Below are 25,237 nucleotides of genomic sequence, written 5' to 3' on the forward strand. Positions count from 1 at the left end.
CAAATGATGGGTCATGTTGGCTAAATCATTACCTGTCATCATTCATGCCATTTCCATGCCTGCTGCAGATGGCCTAACCTCAGCCAGCAAGGACAGCAGGGACTGAGCACATATTTCACTGAGAAAACTGAGGATGCCCTGCAACAGGGAAGGTTTAATCAGGGCTTTGTTGTGCTTCCATCTTGCTGCATGGCAGAGTGGCAAGGAGAGACAGGCAGTGTGGAAAATTTTGCTGACACAGCTGTTATATTGTCAGCAATTAATTAGAAAGTTTTGTTCAATAAAATGTATTCTGGCCTAGTAAGGATGCCCTTGACTTCAAGTTGGGTTATTAGAGAATTGTGTCTCATAAGATACTTTTTTTTTCTAGTATGCTTGCTTATCATTGGAAAAAACAGGTTTTTGCCTGCAGTTCTGATTGAGCACAGATAACTTGTAGAAGGTCAAATCACAAATGTTTTTATGGGTATCAATTTTGGTTCAATCTGTCTATTTTAAAATACGCAAACCTTTAAAAGAATGCCAGTTATAATGAGATAGGTGTTTTGAGTGCAAATCTGCTATGATGTCCTTTTTCATGTGCTGTTTGATCAGATACAGCTAACTTTAATTGTAATCTGTTTTGTGGAGGACGAAGAAGAGTATATACAAACAGGTCCACACAAACACAAGTAGTTCATCTGGGTGTGGGGAAATGAATGAAGTTTCCACCCTGCAACCAGACTTTAAGACTTCCCTGCTGGTTCTGGTTCTCCAAAGGTGGAGAAAGTGGTAATTCAGCAAATATTACCAATGGGATGTGGCACATCAGCCAGAAAGATGCCACCCCACACTGCAAGTCGTGTCCTCTGGACTTTGAGGGAGGTCGTGGGGTAGCATCAGATGTCAAGTAAAGGAGATACCCAAAATTGTTTACCTTGAGAGAATCCTTCATTTTGGAGTTAAGGGAACAGAGAGCTGAGAAGCAGGCATGAGGCTGAGGAAAGCTCAATGTGAGGATGTGTTCTCTTTCCTTTTCTGGGAAAGGAAAGCAAATGGAAGACAATAGAGAAATCAAACTGGAAGGAGCAGCTCATTACCCAAGGGGCAGATGTAGAAGTGGTTTGTAGGCAATGACAAGTGAGACAGGCAGGGGTTAGTTTTGGAACTGACCCGGGATGAGGAAAAGAGCTAAAAGTAAAGATTTAAGATCCCTTTTAGTGGAGGTGAACCAGCACTGTGCCCAGAGAGCTGTAAGGCAGGTTCCACATGAATGAGATTTTATTTGATGTGCAGGGAGAGAAATCTGGATAAGAGGGAGACTGGAGGTTTTCTGAATGTTAGCCTGAATTTCCAGCAGGGTTCCTCTCACCTGCAAGGGCTTGGCCTCACCACTGCAATGTTTCTGTTGGCTGATGAAGGAAATATAACACTGCATTCACCACTTGGAGGATCCCTCCGAAGAAATTTGTCTCCAAAGGAAAAATATTCAGTAACGCTGGCTTAATTCGTACTGCTTTCATCCAGTCAGGCTGGTTTTAAGATTTAGATACTATCAAAAAGGAAAAAGCAACCTAGAAAGGCCCAACAATTGATTGTAAGGGGAAGGAATTTTTAAGTCAGCTTGGTCCCTGCATTTGGCTTCTTTCTTATTTTGCACCCTTTGCATCTGCTTTCCCTTTTTCTTCATCTCTGCCCCATCCCATCCAGCATACTCTTGGGCTGGCCTGGGTCAGTTCTGTCATGGTTTTGTTTTTCACTTAGGCAGACACCACAATGTGAGCTTGCCTCAGCTTGACAGAAATGGACAGATAATATTCTGTTGTGTTTCTGGTGGAATCCTGCACACCTCAGGTGCCAAACAGATTGCTAAACATCCTTGAACAGTCTTTGCTTTGCGTACAAGAGAGAAAAGAAATCTAATATCTGCTTTTAAATTCAGTCCCTTCCTTATGCATTTTATTTGGTTTTCTTTGCACACACCTAAAGTTTCCTTTTTGTTAAAACATACTAATTCTGTCTTGCTTAGAAGATTTTAAATCCAATGACTGCTTAGTCTTGTTTAAAACTGGCCAGATCTAGGGCTGACTGTCCTCCTAATTTCTACCCATTTCCCTCAGAGGTGGTAAATGGCAATGGATAGTATCTCCTCTTGGAACTAAACATCCCTATCCTCACATAAATCAGCAGCTGCCAGTGCATGAAAGCCATCTGTGGCAAACAAGTGTCGGGTCAGGGTGCCCTGGTAAGTAGCAATGTCTATTGGCCACTCTTAGAGATTCTCTTGAGTCTTCACTGCAGTATGCACATTGCTATTACTGAAGACAAAAGCTTAGTCAGGAAGCACGATTCACATTGCTGTCCCTGGACCTGAAATGATTCATGTTGCTAAAATAAAGTTGCATCTCCCTTAGTTACAACTCACTGGAGTCTGTTTGACCAGGCATCTCAGTCTCTATGAGATTTCTGTGTGCTGTGTTCCCAACAAGAGCTGCAGACAGTGAGGGTTTAACTGAATCAGTGATGCTGTTTTAGCTCAAATCTGATGTTTAATAAGGGAAAATAACAGCTTAATTTGGAAAGGCATCTTGTAGGCCAGGGGGACTGACCTTGTAGGAGTGACTGCTGCCAAGAGGATTAGGGAGTTGCATGTTGTGCTCAGAAGTGTACCGTGGACATGCTGAACTTGGCACAGAAGATGTGAAGGCTGGTCCCTCAAGCCCAATACCTTGTCTGAGCTTCAGGCTTTGCAGAAAGAGATTCCTCATGGAATAACCTGGATCGAAAGAAGGGCTCATTCTTCTGCATTAGCAAATAATTTCCTCATGCAACAGCACAGGAGGATCAAAGCCTTCCCTGTCCACCTCTTCTTTTACTGTAATCCTTGGCACGTCTCAGCTCTTCCCAGGAGTGTGTTGTGGACTGTGATGAATTATGTCCTCTGCAGGAGGAGAAGGAAATAAGGACATCAGGTTGGCTGTTTGAGGTGGAGTTTTCCCACTCCTCTGTTCTTAGCATCTGTGCCGTGCTTCCAGATTTTCTGGTTGTCCGTGGAAAGGCTTAAGCCTTCCCCAGCATCAAGTGAACACCCCAAGGACAGACAAACAAATAGTTGAGATGCTTGCAGTTTCTTCTGTAGCCAGGAGATTTGCTGTAAGAGACACTGAGCTTTTCAGGGTTGCAAAGTCAGAAGCTGCTTGCTGATGGATGGCACAGTTTTCAGCCGAGGCTCAGGCATGGAGATGTTGAAGGCAGTGACATTGCACCAACCTGTAGGCTCCTGCACCTCCAAAGAGCACCTGGGGTCTTGGACAAATTGAATGGCTTTTGATGCTACCTTTTATTGTCTGTAAACTGGCTGACTCAGCTTCCTAAATCAAGTCTCTCCCTTTTTCTTCAAGTAAAACCACATTTCTCTCTGCCTTGGAACAATCTCTGTGGCAGCTAAACATAGTGGATGAGCTGCTTGCCACTGTAGTGCCTACACTTGGAATTTGTATTTTGCTGAGCCATCTCCAGGTTGAATGCCATGCCAATGAATGCCATGTCTGAACCATGGTCATTTAGGCTCTAGCCTCTAAAGAGAAAAAGCAACAAAATGTGCCCAGTATTTATTTAAAAGTTTAAGCATTTCTTGACTTGCTTAGTGCTGACCATGAAGATCTATCACAGGTCACCTTCTTCCTCCCTTTTCATCTTGAGCCTGACCACCACACTAGAAAGTCTGTTTTCTCCTTCAATTCCAAATGAGTTCAAGGTTATGCTCAATTTTTTTCTAGTATTACTGGCATGACAGATCTCCTCTCATTATAAATTATTCTGTCTGCTTCAGCTGTATGGTTTTTCTCATTTATATTTAAGATAATGGAAGAAGAGTTGCTTTTGATGACATAAATGAGCTAGATTTTTGGTTGGTATTATTACAAAATGAGAGTTCTGGTTGGATAATGTAAAATATTAGGGCTTTTGAGTTTTTTAGTACCTGTGAAGCACTGCAATGACTAGAAAAACTAATATACTTCTTCCCTATAAATTCATGAAACTTCTTGATGCATGCATGGAATTTGAAAGGCTCAGGGCTAATAGCATTACAGGTCTCAACACATGGACTAAGTGGTGTGCTGTAAAAAATTTACAAAACAAAAACATTTGAATATATTTGATATTGAAGAGAAGGAAAACTAATAATCACTGTAGACTGGTGCATTTGTTTTATGTTACCTGTGAGAGCTGTAAAATGAGGTTTAGGCTGTGTGTTAGAAAGCATATAGCAGCTCTTTGGCCATGCACTGTAGCAGTAGTTTTATCCTAGATTGAAAGTAAGAAAACATCTGTAAGGATATATGCATCTATGCTGTATTTCAGAATTGAATACATTCTGCTTGACTTTATTTTTCCCTCCTGTTTTACTGTTATGCTTTTGAATTGTGCTGTCCTATGGAAATGCATTCACATTTAGTTCAGTCTGTATGTCTGTGTTTGTCTATAAAACAAATGTAGCTATTTAGCAGTTATGTTTTTAAGGCATGTGGATTGGACCAGTTCACATTTTCTTTGTCTCTCCTCTCTCTCCTCTTTTTTCACATGTGGAATATGTGTATTTTTTTTCCTTATGAGAGACATCATTCTTTTGTTCAAAGTATGAAATTTATGCTTTGCAGTGACATCAGGTGCTTCATTTTATGGATGTATATATTATAAAAAGGCAAGAAGATTACACAGTTTAAAAATCTCTGAAGGATACAATTTGCTTTTTTCATTTCTCTGTCATCCTATTTAATTTTTTTTTCTGCCAGTTCCCAACTTCCTGAGATTCTGCTGTTGCTTGTGAGGATCTGCAATGCTTTTGTTCGTAGCCCAAGTGGATCAGGTGTAGTTTAGGCTTCCAGGCCAAGAGTACATTATGGAAAATCCCTAATCTGGCACAGAAGCACCTGGACATTCATCTGTGCATTTGGTGCCTCTGGTTTGGACCAGTAATTCCCATGGGCATGTAAATTTTAGCCCATGACTGTATGTAAAAACCACATGCCAAACCTGGGGAAGCAGGCATACAACTTTGACCTAAAATACTTGCTTTTCATTACTCTTATTCACTTTCTTGTAAGTTTTTTATGTCTTTTCTCTTTTGTGGGCCCAATTATGAGTCTTAAAAGGTCAATGAGTATATTCTTTGGCTTCACACAGGAAAACATGCTGACCTTGCAATGTGCTGGTCTGAGCTATCCAATAATAAAAATAACCTGAAGGGTGACAGATGTAAAGCTACAAATCAATGTTGAAAGTTTTTCCGTCCTGGGATTATGTATTGTCATCTTGTCATCAGCCCCTCAGCTAACAGTCTGAAACTACAGCTCAGCCGAAAGCTGACTTCATGAGAGCTGGTAGCCCTTAATGTTTTTGAGAAAAATTTCCTAGGGAAGATCTTCTTTTCTGATGTTTTGGAGCTTGTTCCTTCCTGCCTCTTGGGTTTCTGCTGTGACTTTTCAACTGAGATGACTGGCCATGGCAATGCCTCTGGCTCTGGAGCCTTCAGGGTGGAGATCTGAGATGCTGAGCATGTGAATGAATATTCACCATTGCTACCAGCACCTCAGTGACCTCCCTCAAGTGAAAAATTAGCCTCTGGGACATGGGTGAGAGCTGCTTGCGTGCCAGGCATTTTAGGATATCAGCATGGACAGTGCACCAAGCTGCCTGTGTCCTGTACTCAAGTCTGTTAGGAAAACTGGAGATCCCTGAAAGTGGTACCCAGTTCATTTCACCTTAAAACACCCTGTATATGGCACTGTTTATTTATTTGTTATAAATCTGCTTTGCTGAAGTAAATGTGTTTTTCATAATATTAATGTGCTCTCGTTGTTGGAGCCCTCTGCATAAGTCAGATATCTATAAAACAAATTTAGACATCAGTGCTGTAGTTAAGCATTGTTTAGGCAGATCCCTGAGCCAGGATGAATACAGCTATTAGAATTGAGCTTTACAATATATTGATGTTTCTACATAAGTGATAAAGAGTTTAGAAAGGGAGCTGAGCAGCATTTTATGGTTTTTTTTCAGGGAAACTGCTTTATTTCTGAAAGTAGCTGAATATTGACATTCTTACAAGGGAGTTTTGTCAGCTTCCTAGGATTGGTTTATGCGAAGTTGTTTTTTTAGCATAGGATTCTTTCTTCTCTTCCTCCTTTTCATCTGTGTTTCCAGGGGTAGAAAGCAAGCCACTGCTAAGTTTGGGGACAGGATTGAACTAACCTGAGCTCCAAACCAAGATGTGGCCAAGAGGCCTGAAGCTGTGCCTGCCCTCTGATTTTCAGGAGGGGTCTTGACAGCACATCCATACCAAGGTGCACCATGACATTCTCAAAGGATGAGGAAAGGCAGCCTATCTCACAATTTCTATATTTCTGGTGGTTTCAGTGGTCAGTTCTCTCCAGAGTTCAGGCTGGTTTCCTCACAGGAACAAGAGTAAATGGAAAAAATAAATAAAATAGAAGCCAATGCAGTCAGAGACTGAGCAGAGCAAATGCCCTGTAGAGAGGAAGCACCTTTGGTGGCTTTAGAGATGGATTTTGGATTTTAAAACGGTTTGAAATAGCTAGTGGGTAGCAAGAAGAGGAAATAGATGGGTTTGGTGAAAGGCACAAGGTGAGGTTGTGCTGACAGGTTTATAATCCTGTTGCTCTGGATTATGGATGTAACATGGTACTGTGCAGCCAGCAGGGCCTGCTGTCAGGTCTCCAGTTCATGTCTGGGGATGCAATATGATCTGCGTGCCAATGAAGTCAATCCTAACATGGGTTAGAGGAAGAAGGCTGTGAGTAGCTGTAACTTCACCTTTGATATGTTATTTGTATATTGATAATTCCTTTTCCTTGTTTTGATTCAGCTGACCAGCCCACCCTCAGAATGTGTTTGCATACAGGAGGCACCTCAAATCCTGAGCTGCAGAGAAGCTGGGGCCAAGGGATAGTGGTGCAAAGGGAGGTGAATTGTAATGCAAAGAGCAGCCTTTTTGATTTCAATCTGCCAGGCTGTAGAGGAGAAAGTGGCACCAGGCAAATTTTCATCCATCTCTCCCTGACACCCCTTGCACACGCGTGTGCTGTGGGGCCAGGGAGCTGATTTCTTGTAGGTCCAGTGGATTGTCTTCTTGGGCTTGATTGTACTGTGCCCTCTTCCTCAAGGTAGCAGCATAACACAATCAGGTTCTGAATATTACTACAGAGATCACAGGAGTGTAGCTTGGAAGCACAGAATACTGAGAATTGAAAAGTCTAATATGTCCTTTTTGAAAGCTGTCCAATTTCTTTCTTATTTACAGCATTTGAACCATTTCACAAACTGGAAAGCAACTAACCAGCCATTTCACAGGCAGATTATGATATGTTTAAGAAAGTCCAAGGCATTTGTCTGAATGCAATTGGCCATCTTGCTGACTAACATCTAGATTGGAGATATTACACACACAGTTGAACAGAGACTATTTGAAGATGATGGTTTTCTTTTATTGAGTTGTGTTTGTAGCTGTAGCTGTTTTGGACAGTGGTATAAGCTGACTGCCTGGCTGCAAAGGACTCGTCACATTGATTGGGTAGATGAGAAAATGCTGGGGCGTGAACAGTCACTTTATGATTCCTGCACTCGATTCCATTCTTTGCAAATGCAGAGGTGGAGAACTGCTGGAGAGAGACTGGCTCCATCTGGCACTGCCTCTGCACAGTGCACACAACTTGTTCAATTAAAGATGGAAAAGTGCAGGCAAAAAGTGGGAAACACATTAGATTGAGCTGCATCCGTTGCCATACAGATGGAAAAAATTTGGTTTCTCTCTTACCAGCTACACATTTGCTTTTTATGCCTAGAAACTAAAAGGTATGTTTCAGCATGCATAGATAGAGCATACATGGTTTAATTAATTAAAAGATAAAAAACCCCAAAAAGCTGGCAGTCTGAGCCAGTAAATCTCTTAAAGCTGTGAATATGCAGTGCTCACGTGTCTGCACCCTAATGTGGTCTGAATGAAAAACTGACAGCACCTGTTACTCAAATCAAAAGTGATTTCTCTAACAATGGGATACTGGGGAATTCCTTCCAGGCTTCTCTTTAATAGAGTTTGAAGGATTCAGGTTGGAAGACAGTGCATAAGATCTGCACCACTGGCTCTGATGGATGTGAATCATGCCAAGGGACAGTGATTGTTTAGGAGGTTAGAAGTTCACTCCATACATCCAGTAATAACACACAGCTGGTATGTCCTTAAAAAAAAGATTGTATGCTTCTTTTTTTCCCCTGTGCGAAGCCACATGTGGATTGGAAGAAAAAAAAAAAAAAAGAGAAAATAAGATTTTATACATTCAAATCCAGAAATTCAAAGTAACTGCAACCACATCTGACAGTATTTTTGAGAACCAGAGTGAATCGAAGCTAGAGTGCCTAAAAATAGCCCTTGAACTGAACTCTAAAAACTATTAGATTTGTCCATTTATAATAAATCCTGATCTACTGTCTATTAGATCATCTCTTCTGTAATCTTTTCCTATGGGCATAGTTCATGTGCATTTCTAAGAGCATTACAGCATGATGTTGAAAGAAATGCTCAATTTTTTTGTGTCTTGTGCACAATGGTCCAGGTAAATTTCTGCATTCAGAATCAGTTGCAAAGCCTGGAACAAGCAATAAGGCTTTAATACCCTCACTGGATGGTTGCTAGAGGGTACAGGAGGTTCACAAAGGTGGATTTGGCAGAGGTCCTGGGCAGGAAACCAGAGATAAGACTTTTGGAATTGTCTTCTGATAGAAGAGGACCATGGTGAAGACAACAGGTGATGCTCCTGCGCTGTACCCATTCATCTCCTGGTGTTGCTAGATATGTGCTGCAAAATAACAGCTAAAATTTTGTCTGATGTCTCTGAAGTTGCATATTTTTAGCAGGATCCAGTAGTTTCTTGGAGAAGAATGGGTCAGAGAGAAAAAAAAGAAGAAAATAAAGAAGTATCTTCTTTTATTCAAATGACAGCTAAATTGGGGACCTGACATTAAGAGCTGTTTGGAGACAGAAAAAGTATTAAGTGCTGACATATGCACACCCCCACAAAAGTCCTACAGAAGCATAAAAGTTGATATTTCACGAAAATGCAGTCAGGCTGCTGTTTGGGTTCTTACTTTTTTCAGGCAAAACCTAGAAATATGCAATAATACTGACAATGTTTTTGACAGAACAGCCTTTCTGTAGCAATCCAGCATGTGGAATGAACTGTTGATCATTGTCAGAAATGCAGAGTTTTGAGTCACAAGGGCTCTGGTCTGCATACCTTTTGCCTATTGAAAATGGATGCATTCAGTGGCTTTTTGGGTGTATTGCTGAGAGTGGTGCTGCAGTGAAAAGGACGAGCTGGGGCAGTTTGAGTGAGCTTGAGCCTGTTGTACTGATTTCTCTCACTTTGGCTCTCCTTCTTGGTTGTTTATGTTAAGTGCTGTGACTGAGACTCAGAGGAAAGTCCCAGTGTGTTAAGTGATTCCAGCTTGAAGTGCCTTGAAACAACCGAGTCTGCACCATGTCTTGGACTGCTGCTGTAGGCTTCCTCTCAGCACAGGAGCTCAGCATATGGCCCATAACCATTGCAGCATCTGCACGAGCCCAGCAGAGCACTCATATGTGGGCAGAATAGCCTTGGGCACAAAAAACTGATCTCCTGCTAGAAGAAATAGGAAAAAAAGAAAATCCAGGAAGTGATTTTTCCATTTGTCAGCTGTCCACAAGGGAATGGCTGTTCCTTCTCTCAGATCTCTCAGATGCAGCATCCTCCTCTGCTTTCCCTGGTTCCCTTGTGTTAGTTAAGAGGCAGGAAAAGGAAGAGCTGTGAATCCTACTTGATGTGCCTTTTTCACAGCACAGGGCTGTGTGCAGTTGTGTTGGCGAAGACAACGTGCCATGTTGAGCACTCTGGGGCCACTGCATATGTAATCTTTCCATCAATGGGTTTGCAAGCCTTTTGTCAGTGTCAGTAAATAAAGCTCCACAATCCCAACTTCCCCAAAAGCAGCGTGTGAACTTACGTTCACACGCAGGATTCTGGCTCAGCTTCCCAAAATAATGGCATGTGTGAGCGGAGGGGAGAACTGTTCAGATGTTTGATGTGAGGCCGACTTGGCCTTCGCCTGCAGTAAAAATAAATCATAGTTGCTCTCAAACACGTGGAAAGAGCTGTACATAATTTAGGGGCTAATCTCACCTTGTCGGTTCCCTGGCTCGCAGCTCTGGAGTGGCATCAGCATGTGGCTTTTGGTCTTCCAGCAGACATTTACCATGAGAAGGTTTTGCAGGGTGATGTCTTTAACATAGGCTCAGTGTAACTTTGCAATCCAACAGTGTGTTAATGAACTGGTGCTGTCTGTGTAGGTGCTTCTTTTCATCATCCTCTTCTGTTACCTCACGTGGAGTTCTTTGAAAAAAAAAACACACAAAAACAAAAAAAAGGCAAAAGAAAGTGGGAATATATTTACTTTCAAATATTACTGTTTTTCTAGGGAGTTTCAGAAGATGTTCTGAAATGTGTTTGAAAATGCCTGTAGAAAATTAATTCCCATGAGATGCATTTATGTGACAGGGAAGAGAAAAACAGCTGTGATATAATCCTCCAATTGTATTTGGTTTGTGGGGTTTTGTGATGCTTCTTTCAACGCATGCCTAAACCTTCTTACTTGCTATGTAAAACTTGCACCATCTTTCAGTGGAAGAAATGATAAAAGGGATGCTGTAAGCAAAGGATGTGGTCGCCAAATATGAAAAGGGCAAAACTACAGGGAGGGAGGAAAGGGAGGGACCTCCAGATTTTGTGCTTCTTGCAGCCTTCCCAACTCCTTCAGTGCTCCATTTACCTTTGTGCAGCAGGAACATGTATAAATGGAGTCTGGACATGCACAAGAGAACGCTGGCATTGCTGCTGTTGGCCTGCTGGATTAGTTGTAGCTCACTTGGTCCAGCCCTGCTTTAGGTGCAGCACAGGGAGCAGGCAGGGCCTCCTGGCTGCCAGCACCCCATCCCTTCTCCTTGAGCGTCAGGCTCAGGAATGCAGGACTCGCCAGAGAGTGAAGTCATCGTGGTTTGCTTGGACCTTGAGCGTGGAACTTGGAGTGCAGCCTCTCCTTCCAATTACGTGAGCAAGTGCTGGCTCGTAGCACGCAGCCTGCAGGCTGAACCTTTGGATTGTGACCCCAGGGGGACGGCTTGATGGATGTCTCTTGTCATCCCTTACCCCACCAAAGCCAGGGAGCCTCACCCAGGAAATCCTCTCAGCAATTTCTGCTCGAGGGGCACCGGGTTATCTTCACTCATGGGACAGAAAGTGCATGATATCTCTGATTAAGTATTATTGAGTACACCGGGTTATTGGCTGGAGACCTAGGTGCCAAAATTTAAGAAAAATGAGAGAAAAGGTAGCAAATAGCCTTTCTTGCAATCAAAGCCGCTTTTGTGATAGGAAAACAAAAAAAGCAGTCTCCTATGTCTGGGAGCACCAGGACGAGGTAAGCAGAGCATTGAACCACATTGTGGTTATATGACATGTGGTGGAGTTTCTTCATGACAAAGTGCTGGTCACTTGTCATGTCACCACTTCAGGAAGGGGGAACAGAGAGAAATGGAGGAAAAGACAGTCCATTATTTATATGAGATTTTTTCCCTATGAGCAAATCTCTGTCATGATTTTCCTTCCGCCAAGCAAAAATCTGCCTCCACAAGCCTGAGCTCTATGAGGAGGTTGGGAAATAAAAAAGAGAAGGGAAAAACCTAAAAATCTCTATTTTCTTGCTAGTCAAATGTGCCTTGAGTAGAGAGAGGCTCCTCTGAGAGTTGCAATTGCTCCCTTGCGGACGCTGGAAATGTTTTGGGGTTTGTTTTTTTTATGGCTGCAGCTTTAATCTGAATGATGGCAAAAATTAGTCTTCTGCTATTACTGCCAGCTCTCTAGATAGAGCGGGAAAGAAAAAAGTGAAGTATCGCTTTGGGGTGTTTCTGGGGAAGAAATGTTTCCACAGCCATAAATTGCTTTCTTAGGAGCACTGAAAATTCCTATCCCAGCGCCCTGCTTCATGGAATCAAAGTCAGCAGTCTTGGATTTGTAAGGAATAAAAACTGAGTCTTATCCAAAAACTTAATAGGCTTGATGTGGCAATGCATGGTAAAACAAACATTGAAAATAAAATAGTTAAGTTTCTACATTTCTAGTTGTAGTAGTATTGGTGGTTTTTAAAGGTGCTTGTCCTGGAGCAAAAATTGTGTTGTGAAACATTGTTTGAAGAATCCCTCTGTTGAAGCAGTGCTGCAGCGCTGCTTTCCCCCAGCTTAAAAATTCACAGTTTATTGGCAGCCTGAGTTAATCTAGAGGTTTGATCTCTGTTCTGTGCTGCAGGATTTAGGTGTTTTTACACAGGTTGCAGTCTCTTCATGGTTTTGCTTGGATTTGAGAATCATTTATATGTAAATGATCCTGATCCCCTGTTCTTTACCTCCTTACCAATTAACTTGGTTTTTGAAGCACACGGTTGTGTGAGCAAAATTGGCAAGTGGTGCTTCCTGGTGAAAAACTGGGTGGTGTTAGCATGGTGATCATGATTGCTGGAGCTCATTACCAAGTTGACTCTGAATAATCAAACCTTTGAACTCAGCTCAGTGGTATCCCATCCGTCTCACTCCGTTAGGCAACTCGGAGGCAGCTCTTTCATGTCGCCTTACAACTTGTCCTATGTAAATGGCGGATGTGTTTATTTTCAAAAGCAGCAAGAAAGCCCAGTGGAACAAGAAAAAAGTTGGAAGAACAAGCCCTCAAAGAGATTTTGACACTGGTGCCAGGGGGTTTATGAAAGATAAAACAGCTCATTTTTTTATGGCTGAAGGAAAATGCCATTAAATCCTATGTGCCTATCTGCTACAGTAAACTTGCCAGAGCTATTCCAAAACCAGCATGCCGTGGGATATTCAATGATTTTCAATGAAAACTAGGCTTAAAAATGCAGATCTCCTGCATGTGGATCAAGGGGAGCTCCAGGGTGCTCACTATATGTTTCTATACGCTCACACATGACTATAAGAATTATTTTAAACAGGGTTTGCTAGCTTTGACTTTGAAACTGCATCTGCTTTGTCTACTCAGTTCCTTTGTGCATGGCATAGGTAGTTTTGCAGAAGGAAAATAACTTGTTATTGTAAGAGTAAATGGGAAACATTTTACAGGTTGCTATCTACCAGACTAATCTATATTATGAAGAAATAAAATGTACTTGTATTAAGTCCTGTTGCAGTAAAAGTGTAATATTTGCTGAAGTTCTCTACAAATTTTAGTCCTCCCTGTAACATCAGGGGGAAATCATTGCTTGGTGACCGAGTGCAGCTTTGAGCAGAAACTGGAAGAAATCTGAGAGAAAAGATCCTGCACAAACATGCAGGATCTGCATGGTTTTTGCATTGTATTTTTCAGAATTCATTTAAACTCAGGGTTCACGGTGAAAGGGAGGTGGCAGGAGAAGGCTGGAAAACCTGATCACTGAGTGTTGGAGACTTGTTTTCAGATTAGTGTCCTGGTGCTCAGGTGAATTAGTGTAGAAACTCCATTTCCTGTTGCTGGACATGGAGCAGTGACTGAAGGCTTTTTGGATCCTGGTAGACAGGATGGTAGTGAGGTGTTACAGCATGGAAAACAGAGTGAAAATGGATCAAAACAAGCCTTTTTATATTGCTTCCTTACCTGCATTTCACAGTCAGCCCGAAAATTTTCTCAGACAGGGATTGAGGGGGCAGTTGTGAATATCTGGGACTCAACTGGAGTAAAAGTTTTATGCTGAGAGAAGCTGGAGGGTGCTTATCTTTGAGAGAGGTAAAGGAGATGGAAGAAGCAAGCTTTTCCACGAGCTGAGTGTGACATGGCATAGCAGGGGTGATGGGGGAACAGCTGGGGGCAGCCTGCTTCAGTTCCCCCACCTGATGTTTCAGGCCAAGCCATAGACAGATCCCTGTGAAGCTCCAGTCTGTGCAAGCACCTTGGACTAAATACGAGGTTAAATAAGGTATCTGTAAGGTGGGCATCCCTCAGTATTCCCCACACACTCAACACTTGGTGCAGCTATTGCAGGTTATACAGTGGGTTAATGCACTTCTAAAGCAGGTTTCCCACCTCTTGCTGCTTGACTGCTCATTGCAGGTTTTCAATGAATTAGCCCACTGAGCATTAAAGTCTCCAGGATCCGGCTGGGCTGACGTGCTTTTCTGCTTGTGTCACGTGGCCTTGAGATCAAGGGGCCAGGCATTGCTCTTGGGATGGTGCAGCAAAGCACGAACCTCAGAGAAAATTGATGGCTTGCTCCAGAGTGCAGCCTTGTGTTCATCCCTCTGTGCACTTTTGATTTTGGGAATAGATTTGTGGTTTGGTTTTGGGTTTTGTTGGTTTTTGTTGCCTTTTTTTTTCCTTTTTTTTTTTTTTTTAATTGCACCATGGAAAACATTTTTCTGTCCAAACCAGCCGGGTCTTCAGCAGCACTTAACAATTAAAAGCACTTCTCTGTTAGGTGTTCCCTAGAAGATGGGAAGTAAGATTTTTGCATTAAAATGCCAGGAATAAAAATTGTGAAGGCATAAAGTGCTGCTTTATTTTCATCAGATGCTGGTGCTTTTGGAAAATCAGTTGTGCTGCAGTGATCATTACCCCTCTGTGTGCTTCTCTCACTGTTTGCTCTGGCTTGTCTCTGAAAGGCGGCTTGTGCAGAAAGCCTTGCCTTGGTCGTAGCTCCAGTTACACCCTGCAGGGCCCCGCAGCCATCAGAGGGGACATCCTCAGGACCTGGACTTGAGGATCCCTTCCTCCTTCTAACCATCTCTGCCTTGGTTTCAGGAGTATCCACCTCGGGGGCTCTGGGCCCGGGGAGCACTGCTGCCAGCACCACACCGCGCATGGCCACCAGCACCACAGGCCGCACCACCACCACGTCGGCCTCGGGCAGGAGGAACAGGAGCACCAGCACGCCGTCCCCCATGGCTGATGTCCCTGATGAAATGACCACACACCTGCCACCTGCCTCCTCCCAGCTGCCTCCAGCCGGGGCGGAGAGCTGCGACCCCATGGAGGCCCGCGACATCATGTGGTCCCGCACTCGGCAGGGCCAGTTGGCCAAGCAGCCCTGTCCCTTGGGCTCCATAGGTGAGTCAGGGGGTGGGGGGACACAGCCGGCTGTCTTCACTTGCTATAACACTTTGTCAGTGTGCAACCAGTGCTAAAAACCCTTTAGGAATGTGCTGGGAGAGCCTGTGCTTCCAGAAGTTGTGTACGATGAGCCTTACCTGGTTTTGCCTGTATTTGTAGCCCCTAGGCTTACTAACTGATGTGTTGGTGGCTAATTCTTTGCTTGTTTTGCTAAGAGAGGGGACAGGGGAGGAAATCAACAAAACTTGTACTTTGAAGCTCCTGAACCAGTGTGAGTGATTTTTTTTAACTGCAGCCGGCATCCAGTATGATCAGCTCAGAAACTGGAGGCAGGGAAACAAAGCCAAATCTTTCAAAATGGTTTATTGCTTATTGGATTTTGCTCCTTTTCTTCTGCTCTTCCCACAATTGTTTTCTTGAAAAATGTTGCTTTTGGAAATTTTCTGTTCAATTTGAAACATAATCACACTTAGAATGGGTTTTGGCATACGGTTCAGTTTGCTGTGGTTTAACAAATGCAGTTTTCTAAAAATAGTTATTTTTCATGCTAGTCTTGCTGTCCAGCCCCAAAAGTTCTCTTTCAAAGAAGAAATCTTAAAAGTGGAGGAAATTGCCTGAAAATGAGGGCTAAAGGGATCTGGCTTGTAAAGGAGAGAGTCAGTGTTAATTCTCCCCTCCTGGAGAGCCATTCACACTTGTGTATATGAGTACTGACTCAGTCTGGAATTTAGTGAGGACGGACTGATAAAATATATGTTAAGGAATGAGGAGCATGGAAAGGTGTCAGGGGTGAGAATAGGTAAAGAACATTTTTGCTGTCTTTTCCAGCCCTGCTTGGTAAAACTAACGCCAAAAGTCTGATGTGATTCCCAGAGAGGGGAAAGGATATTCTGAACCAAAGCTGTAAAAAGGAAGAGAAGACGGAAAATGAAGGATGGATGCAGGGAGTCCTTAGCTAAGGAAAAGACAATAGCCCAACTTGGATGGATAGGGGATGGCCAATAAGCCTTCCCCATCTCCAGTCTCAGTGATTCACGCAATTTGTTCAAAGCTGTGATATGTTAGCACTTCTCTTTGTCTAAAAGGGTCTGAGGCATTTTGTTGTCTTTTCCAACAGGGATTGGGCAGCACTTCCCAAACAAAACTCTCCTCCAAAGTCCCTCTTGACAGCTGCGGGCTGACAGTAAACCCCAGCCATTATATCTTGGTGTCTGTAGCATTCAAACTTTTGTGTGTTTCCACCCAAATGTTGTAATGATGATTCAGAGACGTAAAATCTTCATAAAGCTACAAGGATGATGAGGCACAGGGTCTGATCCCTAATCACCAGCGGTGGGGCAGACCACTCAAGGTGTTGGCTCAGTGTTTGAGATCTGCTTCTGATTTCTTAGTACCTGGCACTTTTCCTGCATGTCCTCTGTCTGTAATTGCTGTTTGCCAAATTGGAAATAATATTCCTGCACAACATCATGGGTCTTTTATGTCTTAGGGCCCTTAAGGGACTGAGATGATGGGAGACTGAGATGACTCAGAAGTGTGCTACTCAAGACCTGAGCACTAATAAGCTTCCAAAAGCCTTTGACATGGGGTTCCAGGGGCAAAATGCAACCAGTCTCACTGAGCACAGCAACTTTCCTATTACAGGTGTTGCAACTTTCCGGTGTCTCGCGCCTGATGGTATCTGGGAACCCCAAGGACCTGATCTTAGCAACTGCTCTTCACCCTGGATCAACCACATCACTCAAAAGGTAAAACCCTTCCCATCCATGTGTTGACCACTCTGAGTCTGCACAGTGAGCTTGCTCAGCTCCCTGCTTTTCTCACACAAGGAACTCAAAAGAATCAACAGTTACACATAAAGTACGAACCTTGCAGAGTAGCCAAGAATTTCAAGGAGAAAGCAAGTGTCTCATGGAAATTAAGGCAGAGAGGGTAAGGGAAGGCAAAGAAGAAGGACTAAAGAGTGGAGTTAAACTAGAGTGAATGACATTTCTTGTTCATGGCAAGAAGAAGGAGGAGGAGGTGGGTGGACATATGGAAAGTACTGAGTTGTTGAAAAAGGAAACGCCCTTTCATGCATCCTCAAGGATTTCTTCATGTCACGCAAGCACTGGATAAACCCCATAGTTAAGAAATCTTTACCAAAGAAAGGCAGGCTCAATGTGAAATGTTTGTTTTTTGCCCCTGACTTTCTGTTTTTAACTTCTGCCCAAATTATAAAAGAACTGGTGGAGTAGAAAACAATGCTGCAGTAATGCTTATCTTTTGACTTTTAAGTCCCTTGATGAATGTTTTCTAGCACTTCATCATTTATCAGTGTTAAGAGTGCATTAACATGTGACAATAGAAGTTCAAGACAAGCAGAGCTTATTTGGTAGCAATATGTTGAGCATTTTTGTTATTAATGCACAATGGTGCTTTCAGCTGATTTCATTACAAACAGAGACCAGATGTGTGTTTACGCCACGGAGTCTGTGGGCTGAATCTTTATTATAGCAGTTTGTGGGGATTTATTCACTCCTTTAGCCAGAGTGAGCAAGTCCTGGCGTTGCAAGTGAGCTGTGCTGCTGCACAGTAGTGACACAGAGCTCCTAAAGAGCCACTGGTCAGTGGGATGGGGTCACTCCACAGACAAGACACTTGGACATTCTCCTCTCTGCCCCCCATCTAAACTGAGACCTAATAATCTGTGAATTGCTAGCACTGGTCATCCCTATCTTGCTTCGTCTGTGCAAGACCATTTCTTGGTCCTGTGCAGGACCCATCCCAAAGGAAAACATCAATTAATGTGGGGCTGCTGTGATATGGCACAGTCACTACAAAGCCCTTCTGTCCCTCTCCTGCCATTCACCCAGCAAGCTGATGAGCACAGGCTGCCTTTGCTGGCATTAGCAGCTGTGTGCAGCTCTTGTTTTATGACCTATGTACTTCCCCTGGAGGGGTTAATATTACTTACTCCAGCCATAATTCACCCAGGCAGCTGGGAGACCTCTTGCTGCTTGGTGAAGATGACTAGGCCGTTAGCCATTAGCAGAGGGAAATAATAGCCTGCACTGATGAAATCTCCATCAAGGTTAGGCTTATTTTATTTGAAACCCTAGCTATCATTTGCGTAACAAATGGGCCCCATTTAATTTGTTACGTGCTTTCAAAGTAGGCTAAAATTGAACAAGGCAAGTTTTGAGAAATGCCCAGCAGGTTACAACTGGGACTAGATTTATTTTCTTTTTTCCTGAAGGAATTTAGTTATGTTCAGCATTAAATGCCTTCTTCTTCCAGTCAGTAGAAAGGACTTGGGGAATCAATGAGATGACCCTGAATCTAAGTTTTTGGCCTGAGTGGGAATTCATTGGGATCTTGAGATATGTGACCCAACCTCAATGACAGCTGTTACCAAACATCGAGACTTTTTAGGAGTGACTTTTGAGGGGAAAGCCTTGCAAGGCTCACCTAGGGGTTTGTGTTGGGGTTACAGTTGTTGAAACATTTATATTGGAAAAAGACCTCTCAGGTCATTGGGTCCAACCATTCACCAACACTGCCACATCCACCACTAATCCATGTCCCTAAGTGCCATGTCTACACATCTTTTAAATCCCTCCAGGAATAGTGACTCAGCCACTTCCCTGTGGTCTGTTCCAATGCTTGACCACTCTCTTGACCACTCTCTAATGTCCAATATAAACCTTTCCTGGTGCAACCTCAGGTGGTTTCTTCTTGTCCTATCATTTCTTACCAAGAGAAGAGACTGACACCCACCTTGCTACAACCTCCTTTCAAGTAGTTATAAAGAGGGATGAGGTCCCTCCGAGCCTCCTTTTCTCCACACTAAACATCCTCAGCTGCCTTAGCAGCTCCTCATAAGCCTTGTGCTCCAGAGCTTTCCCCAGCTCTGTTGCCCTTCTCTGGACTTCCTCCAGCACCTCAAGGTCCTACTTGTAGTGAGGGGCCCAGAACTGGACACAGCACTCGAGGTGTGGCCTCACCAGTGCCCAGTATAGGGGACAATCAGTGCCCTGGCCCTGCTATCCACACTGTTTCTCAAACAGGGCAGGATGCCATTGGCCTTCTTGGCCACCTGGGCACACAGCTGTCTCTTGTTTTCTGCTGGGCAGCTTTCCAGTTACCCTTCCCCAGCCTGTACTGCGACATGGTGTTGTTGTGACCCAAGGGCAGGACCTGCACTTGGCCTTATTGAACCTCATACCATTGGCCCTGGCCCATCAATCCAGCTGTCCAAATCCTGCACATGCCACGTGAGGGCACTCAGCATGATCTGCTCCATGATATTGCATTGCATTTTCAACTTCCAGTGCACTAGGATACCCCCAGTTAGCCAGGGCTGCTGATAAATGATGGAAAGTGGCTCAATAAGCTCCTCTGCAAGTTCCGTCAGTACCCTTGGGTGGATCTCATCCAGCCCCATAGACCTGTGGTTGTGTAAATGGTGTATCATGTCACTGACCATTTTTTTCCTGGATTGTGAGGGTTTTCTTCTGTTCCCCGTCCCTATCTTCCAGCTTTGGGTGCTGGGTATCCTGAGGACAACCTGGGTACCCTGGTCTTGCTGTTAAAGACTGAGCCAAAGAAGGCATTAACTACCACCTCAACTATTTCCCCATTCTTTGTCACTATATTTCCCTAATATCCATTTTTTATTGTGTTTTATGGCAGCAGACAGGCAAAGTTCTAGTTGAGCTTTAGGTCTGCTAATTTTCTTCCTGTATAACCTCACAAGATGCTTGTAGTCCTCCTTTGTTATCTGTCCTTTCTCCAGAGGCCATAAGTTCTCCTTATTTATTTTTTTTTTTGTTGTATTCTAACCAAAGCTCTCTGTTCAGCCAGTCTTATTCCCCACCAACTCATCTTTTGGCAGATAGGTATGTCCTGCCTTTAGGATTCAGTAGGATCCTTACAGTAAATACAGTTTTAAATTGCATATGAAATAACCAATAGCCATTTGGTTTCCCTGCCCAAGCAAGAGGCTTGAAAATCATCACTGCTCTTAAAGATGGAGACTGACTCATCCATAAATCAAGCACTGGTTTCCAACATCCCTGCTGTGAATGGGATGCTTCCCAAAGCTTGCAGATTTGCTCCAGCACCTCTCTGAAGATGAAAATGGAGCCTTCTGCCTCTAAGTCAAACCAGCTTCTCCTCCTTCTGCTGTGGGGACAGCTAGAGGGAGCAGTAAGCCAGCTGTGCTGTGAGGGCAGGGCTGGTTACACCCTGCATCCCCAGCTCTCCTGGTCACTCGGCCCACTGCAGCTGCAGCACAGCTGACAAAATGGGTAAAAATACTTCTTTGTCAGCCAGGGCTCATACCTGCTCAGAGTGTCTTCATTCCTGATCTGCTTTGTCTCCCAAAAATCTGACATCTGCAGGATCCAAACTGCTCAGGGAGAACGGTGATGGGATCCCTGGAGGGATTTCAGCCAAGCCAGAAAGGATGGCAGGGAAATGCTGTGCTTGCTTTCATATCTGTGTAGTGAAGTAAGAATGATTACTTCTTCTCCTTCTCCCGCTGTGCTCAGACTGTAGATTGGGTGTTTGCCTGCTTGCATCATGGTATTAGGTTTTACAGCCGTTTCCTAGCTTCCATTAGAGTTATTGTGCTTGATGGAAGATCAGAACAAATGTTCTCCTCAGCAATTCATTGGCCTCCTGACATTTACTTTAACTTTATTGTTGGTGCCTACCATGCCCTCGTAACGGAGCGGGAGAATGAACTTGCCAGTGCGATTGAATTATGCACTGCTACCCAGCTTATTTCTAGAGTCAAGCAGCAACAGGAAGCAAAAAGGTCAGCTTTGGATACATTGCATCATCCTGATCATGAGGTCACACTTTCAGTCTCAGCCTGTTTGTTTTGCTTCTTGCTTTTATCAGTGCCATCCTTAGTGCGGTGTGTGACTTGCCTGGAGATGTCTCTTCCTTCCTGCAGCTTTTAGCTGTGGGTGCTGCCTGGGAGGACAGGCACTGCTATGCTCAGCTTCAAATCTCTGGGAGAGAGGAGGCCTCTTTTGTAGCAGAACAGAAAAAGTTGTGCCCTTCGCAAATGCACAGAAAGCTTTAATCTGTAAATCTAAAGCACATGCCCTCCTGAGTGGCCTGGATTGTGTACTCCCAAAGAGCAGGTTGAACCTCAGGATTTGTAGCACCTTCCTGAGGTCTTGTAGATCTACTTGGGTGTGTGTTACAGGGAGAGTAAGTTTTTATTGTAGACATCCCCACATTGTTGTGTCCAGTTCTGAGGGTGCAGTTGCAGTCCAGATGACAGCACAATGAAATCCTCCATCCAAGTTGCTTTTGGCAGTCTGTTTTCAGAGCACCGTCATGAATTGGATGGAGCAGATGCCACAGAGGGTGGCTTATTAAAGGGTCATTAACTGCAGTTTAAGTTGGTTCAATACCATAGTTTCATAGCCACTATTTCAGTGTTCTCTAGGTCTGCTGTAATCTATGGAGAGCATTGTCTCTTCTCCCAGACAGCTGGCAAAAAGAAAAGAGGACACAAGCTGTGCCAGGGGAGGTTTAGGTTTTAGCATCAGGAGGCATTTATTCATTGAAAGGATGATTAGGCTCTGGACTGGGCTGCCCAGGGAGGTGGTAGAGTCACTGTGTCTGGAGGTGTTTAAGGAAAGGCTGGATGTGGTACTCAATGTCAGGGTCTAGCTGACATTTCGGTGTTCAGTCATAGGTTGGAATTGGTAATTTTTGAGATTTTTTTTTCCAACCTAAATGTTTCTGTGATTCAGAAATAAAAAAAAGGAAAGAATGGTAGATATGCTCTGACTCTTTTCTGTGAATGCAGACACATATATTGAAATTCCTGCCAGGGAAGGAGAAATGCCATGAAAGCTTTGCAGCGTCAGAAGTTAGCCCACAGCCTCTCTTACAGGCTTGCTACCTGACTGCTGGGAGCTAATGGTGCCTGGTGAAACCTGTCAGATGTTTGTTCCTCCAGAAAACAGCATCAGCTTCGTGGTCTTTCCAGCTGACCAGTCCATCTGTACTGTTTTTAAAGTTTGGTCTTTCTTGCCATCTTTTTTTTATTTATCAGTTTGTCTCTTCAGAAGGCTGCAGGAAAATACTTGTGCCTTTATGACTCTTGGTGTTTTAGTTAATTTGCTCACTTCTCAGCATATTTCTTATTTCATCTGAATTTTCCTCCCTAAATACTTACTTTCTTGCAATTACTCTCATTTTTATTCTAATGTCCTCTTTTGCAGTTGGGTTTCTTCTGAGAAAGATAGGTCTTTCTTTGTCTTTCCAGACAAAACTCCCTTCTTCTATTTGTTGGCATATATGAAACAGGCAGGAGAATATGTCCTCTCCAAAACCTATTATTTCGGAGTCCTTTCACTCATAAAAAGGTGCAAGATAGTGGTACAAACTTGGAAAATGTTAGCAGAGTGTTAAACAGAGGGATTTCAGGTGTGCCAATGATCATTTGTAAATCTGGCCTGAATCCTGTCCTCTCAAAAGGAAAAGGGGAACAATTTTTTTGGCAGACCTATAAAACTGTGTTTTGTATGTTGGCATTGTTGGCAAGAAACATATTTTTGCTCCTTTAAATTGGCATTCCAAGACTAGTTTTAATGTTTGTAAAAGGTAAGAAAAAATAGGCCGAAAAACCACAGAAACCAAAAATTTGGTTTCAAATTTGTTTGAACAGAATGTTTTCTTTTATCCCAGAATCCTATTTAGATTTTAATTTTTTCATAATCAGGGTAGAAAATGTTAAAAAGCAGTGTCATATCTGGGAGAGATGTATTATTTTTAATTCCTTTTATCATTCTCAGGCCTCACAATAGAAAGGTCAGATACTTACACATATTTTCCCTGCTTCTTACTTGCCTCTCAATATCAGCTTGAGCCATGGAGGTCCTCCAGGGGTTGTTGCTGTATTCATATGTAACTATGTCAGTGTCTGGGTTAAAGAGTATTACATGTTCTGGGAGAAATAACATAAAGAGCTCATCTTTCATGTGGCAGTAATAAAGAGAAAGATGTGGAGAAGTAATTTATTGGAAGGAAGTAAGTAATGCATCCTCTTGGGTAGCAGTAAGCTTTGCTGAGCATTACGTAGAATTAACCAAAAAAAAGAAAAAAAAAGGGTTCAGTCCTGTTGTTATAAGAGACCAGATACTTATCTGGAGTATTCAGTCCATTTGGGACTCATAAGAGAAGTTGGGTTTGACAGCACTGCATAGGAGACACTTCAATTTCAGTGGAAAAAGCTCCCAAGAATTGGTGAAATCAGCATTAATGTGTCACACAGCCATCATCCCAGACATCCCTCTCATGCCAGAGTGGAAGGAGTGTCTCAGCACTGCTGTAGTGACTTGTTGTGCACGTTCTATGTGACCGTGTGTAGGTGCGGAATTGTCAGCCCTAGGATGTAGTTTCATTACCTGCCAGCCAAAAACATTTTCCCAGAAAAATGGCCAATATGTGTTCTCAGGAAACCTGGGTGTGTAAGATAACTTTGGATAAATACTTCTGTGTCCCAGGAGTTCACAGACTTTAGTTTGCCTTTTTCTCGGGCGTTTCTTCCATTGCTGCCTATTTTTTGTGTTTATTTGGCCGCATATAATTCCTCAAATTTACAGTTTTAGGGTGAGTCCAAGAAAAAAGGAAAAGAGATAATTAGTGACCAGCTTATATTGTTTTTGCAGACAGATAGGAACAGCAGCAGCCTGAAGGGAAAGGAAACTTTTGCTTGCCTTTGTAGCAGCTGACCTGCATTTTCTCTGAGTGTGCCAGTTTGCATAGGTGTGTGGTCCAAGGGAAAATGCAAACGTCAAATATTGGGTAGTGGGGCCTTCTGGTTTTACTGTGGTGTATCTGTAAAAAATATCTTGAATTCCCACAGTTTTCTGCAGAGCTTACACAAACAATGTATCATGATACATGCTAAGCTTCAGCAATGAACTGCAGGAAAAGGTTGAAATTGATTTCTCTATGTAAAGGGATTTGATGCAGTCATTCTTTGAAGTTCTGAGAGCCAGCAGCAGAGGTCAAAATTCAGCCTCTGTGCTGATGTGTGGCTCCCTTCAGCTGCTTAGGAGAGCAGGCAGCTGTAAGAATAGGATCTGGTTTCTATGGCATTAGCCTTCAGTGTAACAAGAAAGAAATAATTCAGTTTTTGAATATATCTTATCATTGCTCTAATGGGAAGAACAACATATTATCTCCTTTATTTATCTTCCCTGTATCATGATATGCGTTAATTCCCTGAAGACGAGCATATGAACATCTTGAGTTAGATTTCATTAAATCAGATTGGCTTTTGCTGTCAAATTGATGGAAATAAGTTATTCATTTATAACTCAGCTAATTGATTTACAGAGAGGTAGAAGCTCAGCCTATAATCTTTCCCTAGAATCTTGCTTTTATAATAAGCACCAGAAAGTGAGGGAACAAGAGAAATATCTGATTTCTAGCTGTTGGTAGATAAGACAATTGAAAATTCATATGAAAAGCACAGCAGAGTTTGCCATTGAGTCTGACAGAGAAGTGGGAACTTCATTTATGTGTCATCCTGTATAATTTCTCCTTGTCCCAGGCATATTCCACGTGGGTTTGCATTCCACATCACAGACTGGTAGATAATGAATAAAAGACCAGCAAACTGCAGTGGTATTTTTGTAGTGGGCTGTTCATGAAAAGGACACGGGGCCAGTTGCCCTGTCCCAAAACCCCATGGCACAGAAGAGGAAAGGGGTACCAGATAGGGAGAGCAAAAAAGTAGGAAAAGCAGGGAAAGAGTGAGATTTTCCTCAAATAATTACACAGTGAATTTCCCTGCAGGTTTTTTGTGAGTTTTGTGGCTCAGCTAGATGATACAAGTCTTTCAGTAGAAGATTCAGCCAACCTCTCTGCTGGCTTTTCCCTTCTAGTGGGCCTCTGCTTGAGCCTTTTACTCTAGAGTTGGAATGCTTTTACAGGTGCTGAGAGTCACTAGCCTCATTATCAGTGGCTAGTGTGGCAAGTGATGCCAAGTGATAAATTAGCTCCTGATTATTAAATCAATAAGATGGAAATAGTGAACTTTTTGCTCT

General features: G+C 43.1%; 1 protein-coding gene across 31 annotated transcripts in view; it reads left to right on the forward strand.

Annotated features, from left to right (window-relative positions):
- ADGRL3 (adhesion G protein-coupled receptor L3) overlaps positions 1 to 25,237 on the forward strand; it is a 488,531-nt gene that overhangs the window by 371,605 nt on the left and 91,689 nt on the right. For all 31 annotated transcript variants that reach the window (XR_012580371.1, XR_012580372.1, XR_012580370.1 and 28 more), the window contains 2 exons: positions 14,862 to 15,167; positions 16,815 to 16,918. Coding sequence is in view for 28 of the 31 variants with exons in the window: in XM_074540856.1 (XP_074396957.1) it covers positions 14,862 to 15,167; positions 16,815 to 16,918 (410 nt within the window). In the remaining 3 variants the exon portion in view is untranslated. The remainder of the gene's footprint in view (positions 1 to 14,861; positions 15,168 to 16,814; positions 16,919 to 25,237) is intronic.

This window comes from Zonotrichia albicollis, chromosome 5 (genome assembly GCF_047830755.1).
Source record: "Zonotrichia albicollis isolate bZonAlb1 chromosome 5, bZonAlb1.hap1, whole genome shotgun sequence".
Classification (NCBI taxonomy): domain Eukaryota; kingdom Metazoa; phylum Chordata; class Aves; order Passeriformes; family Passerellidae; genus Zonotrichia; species Zonotrichia albicollis.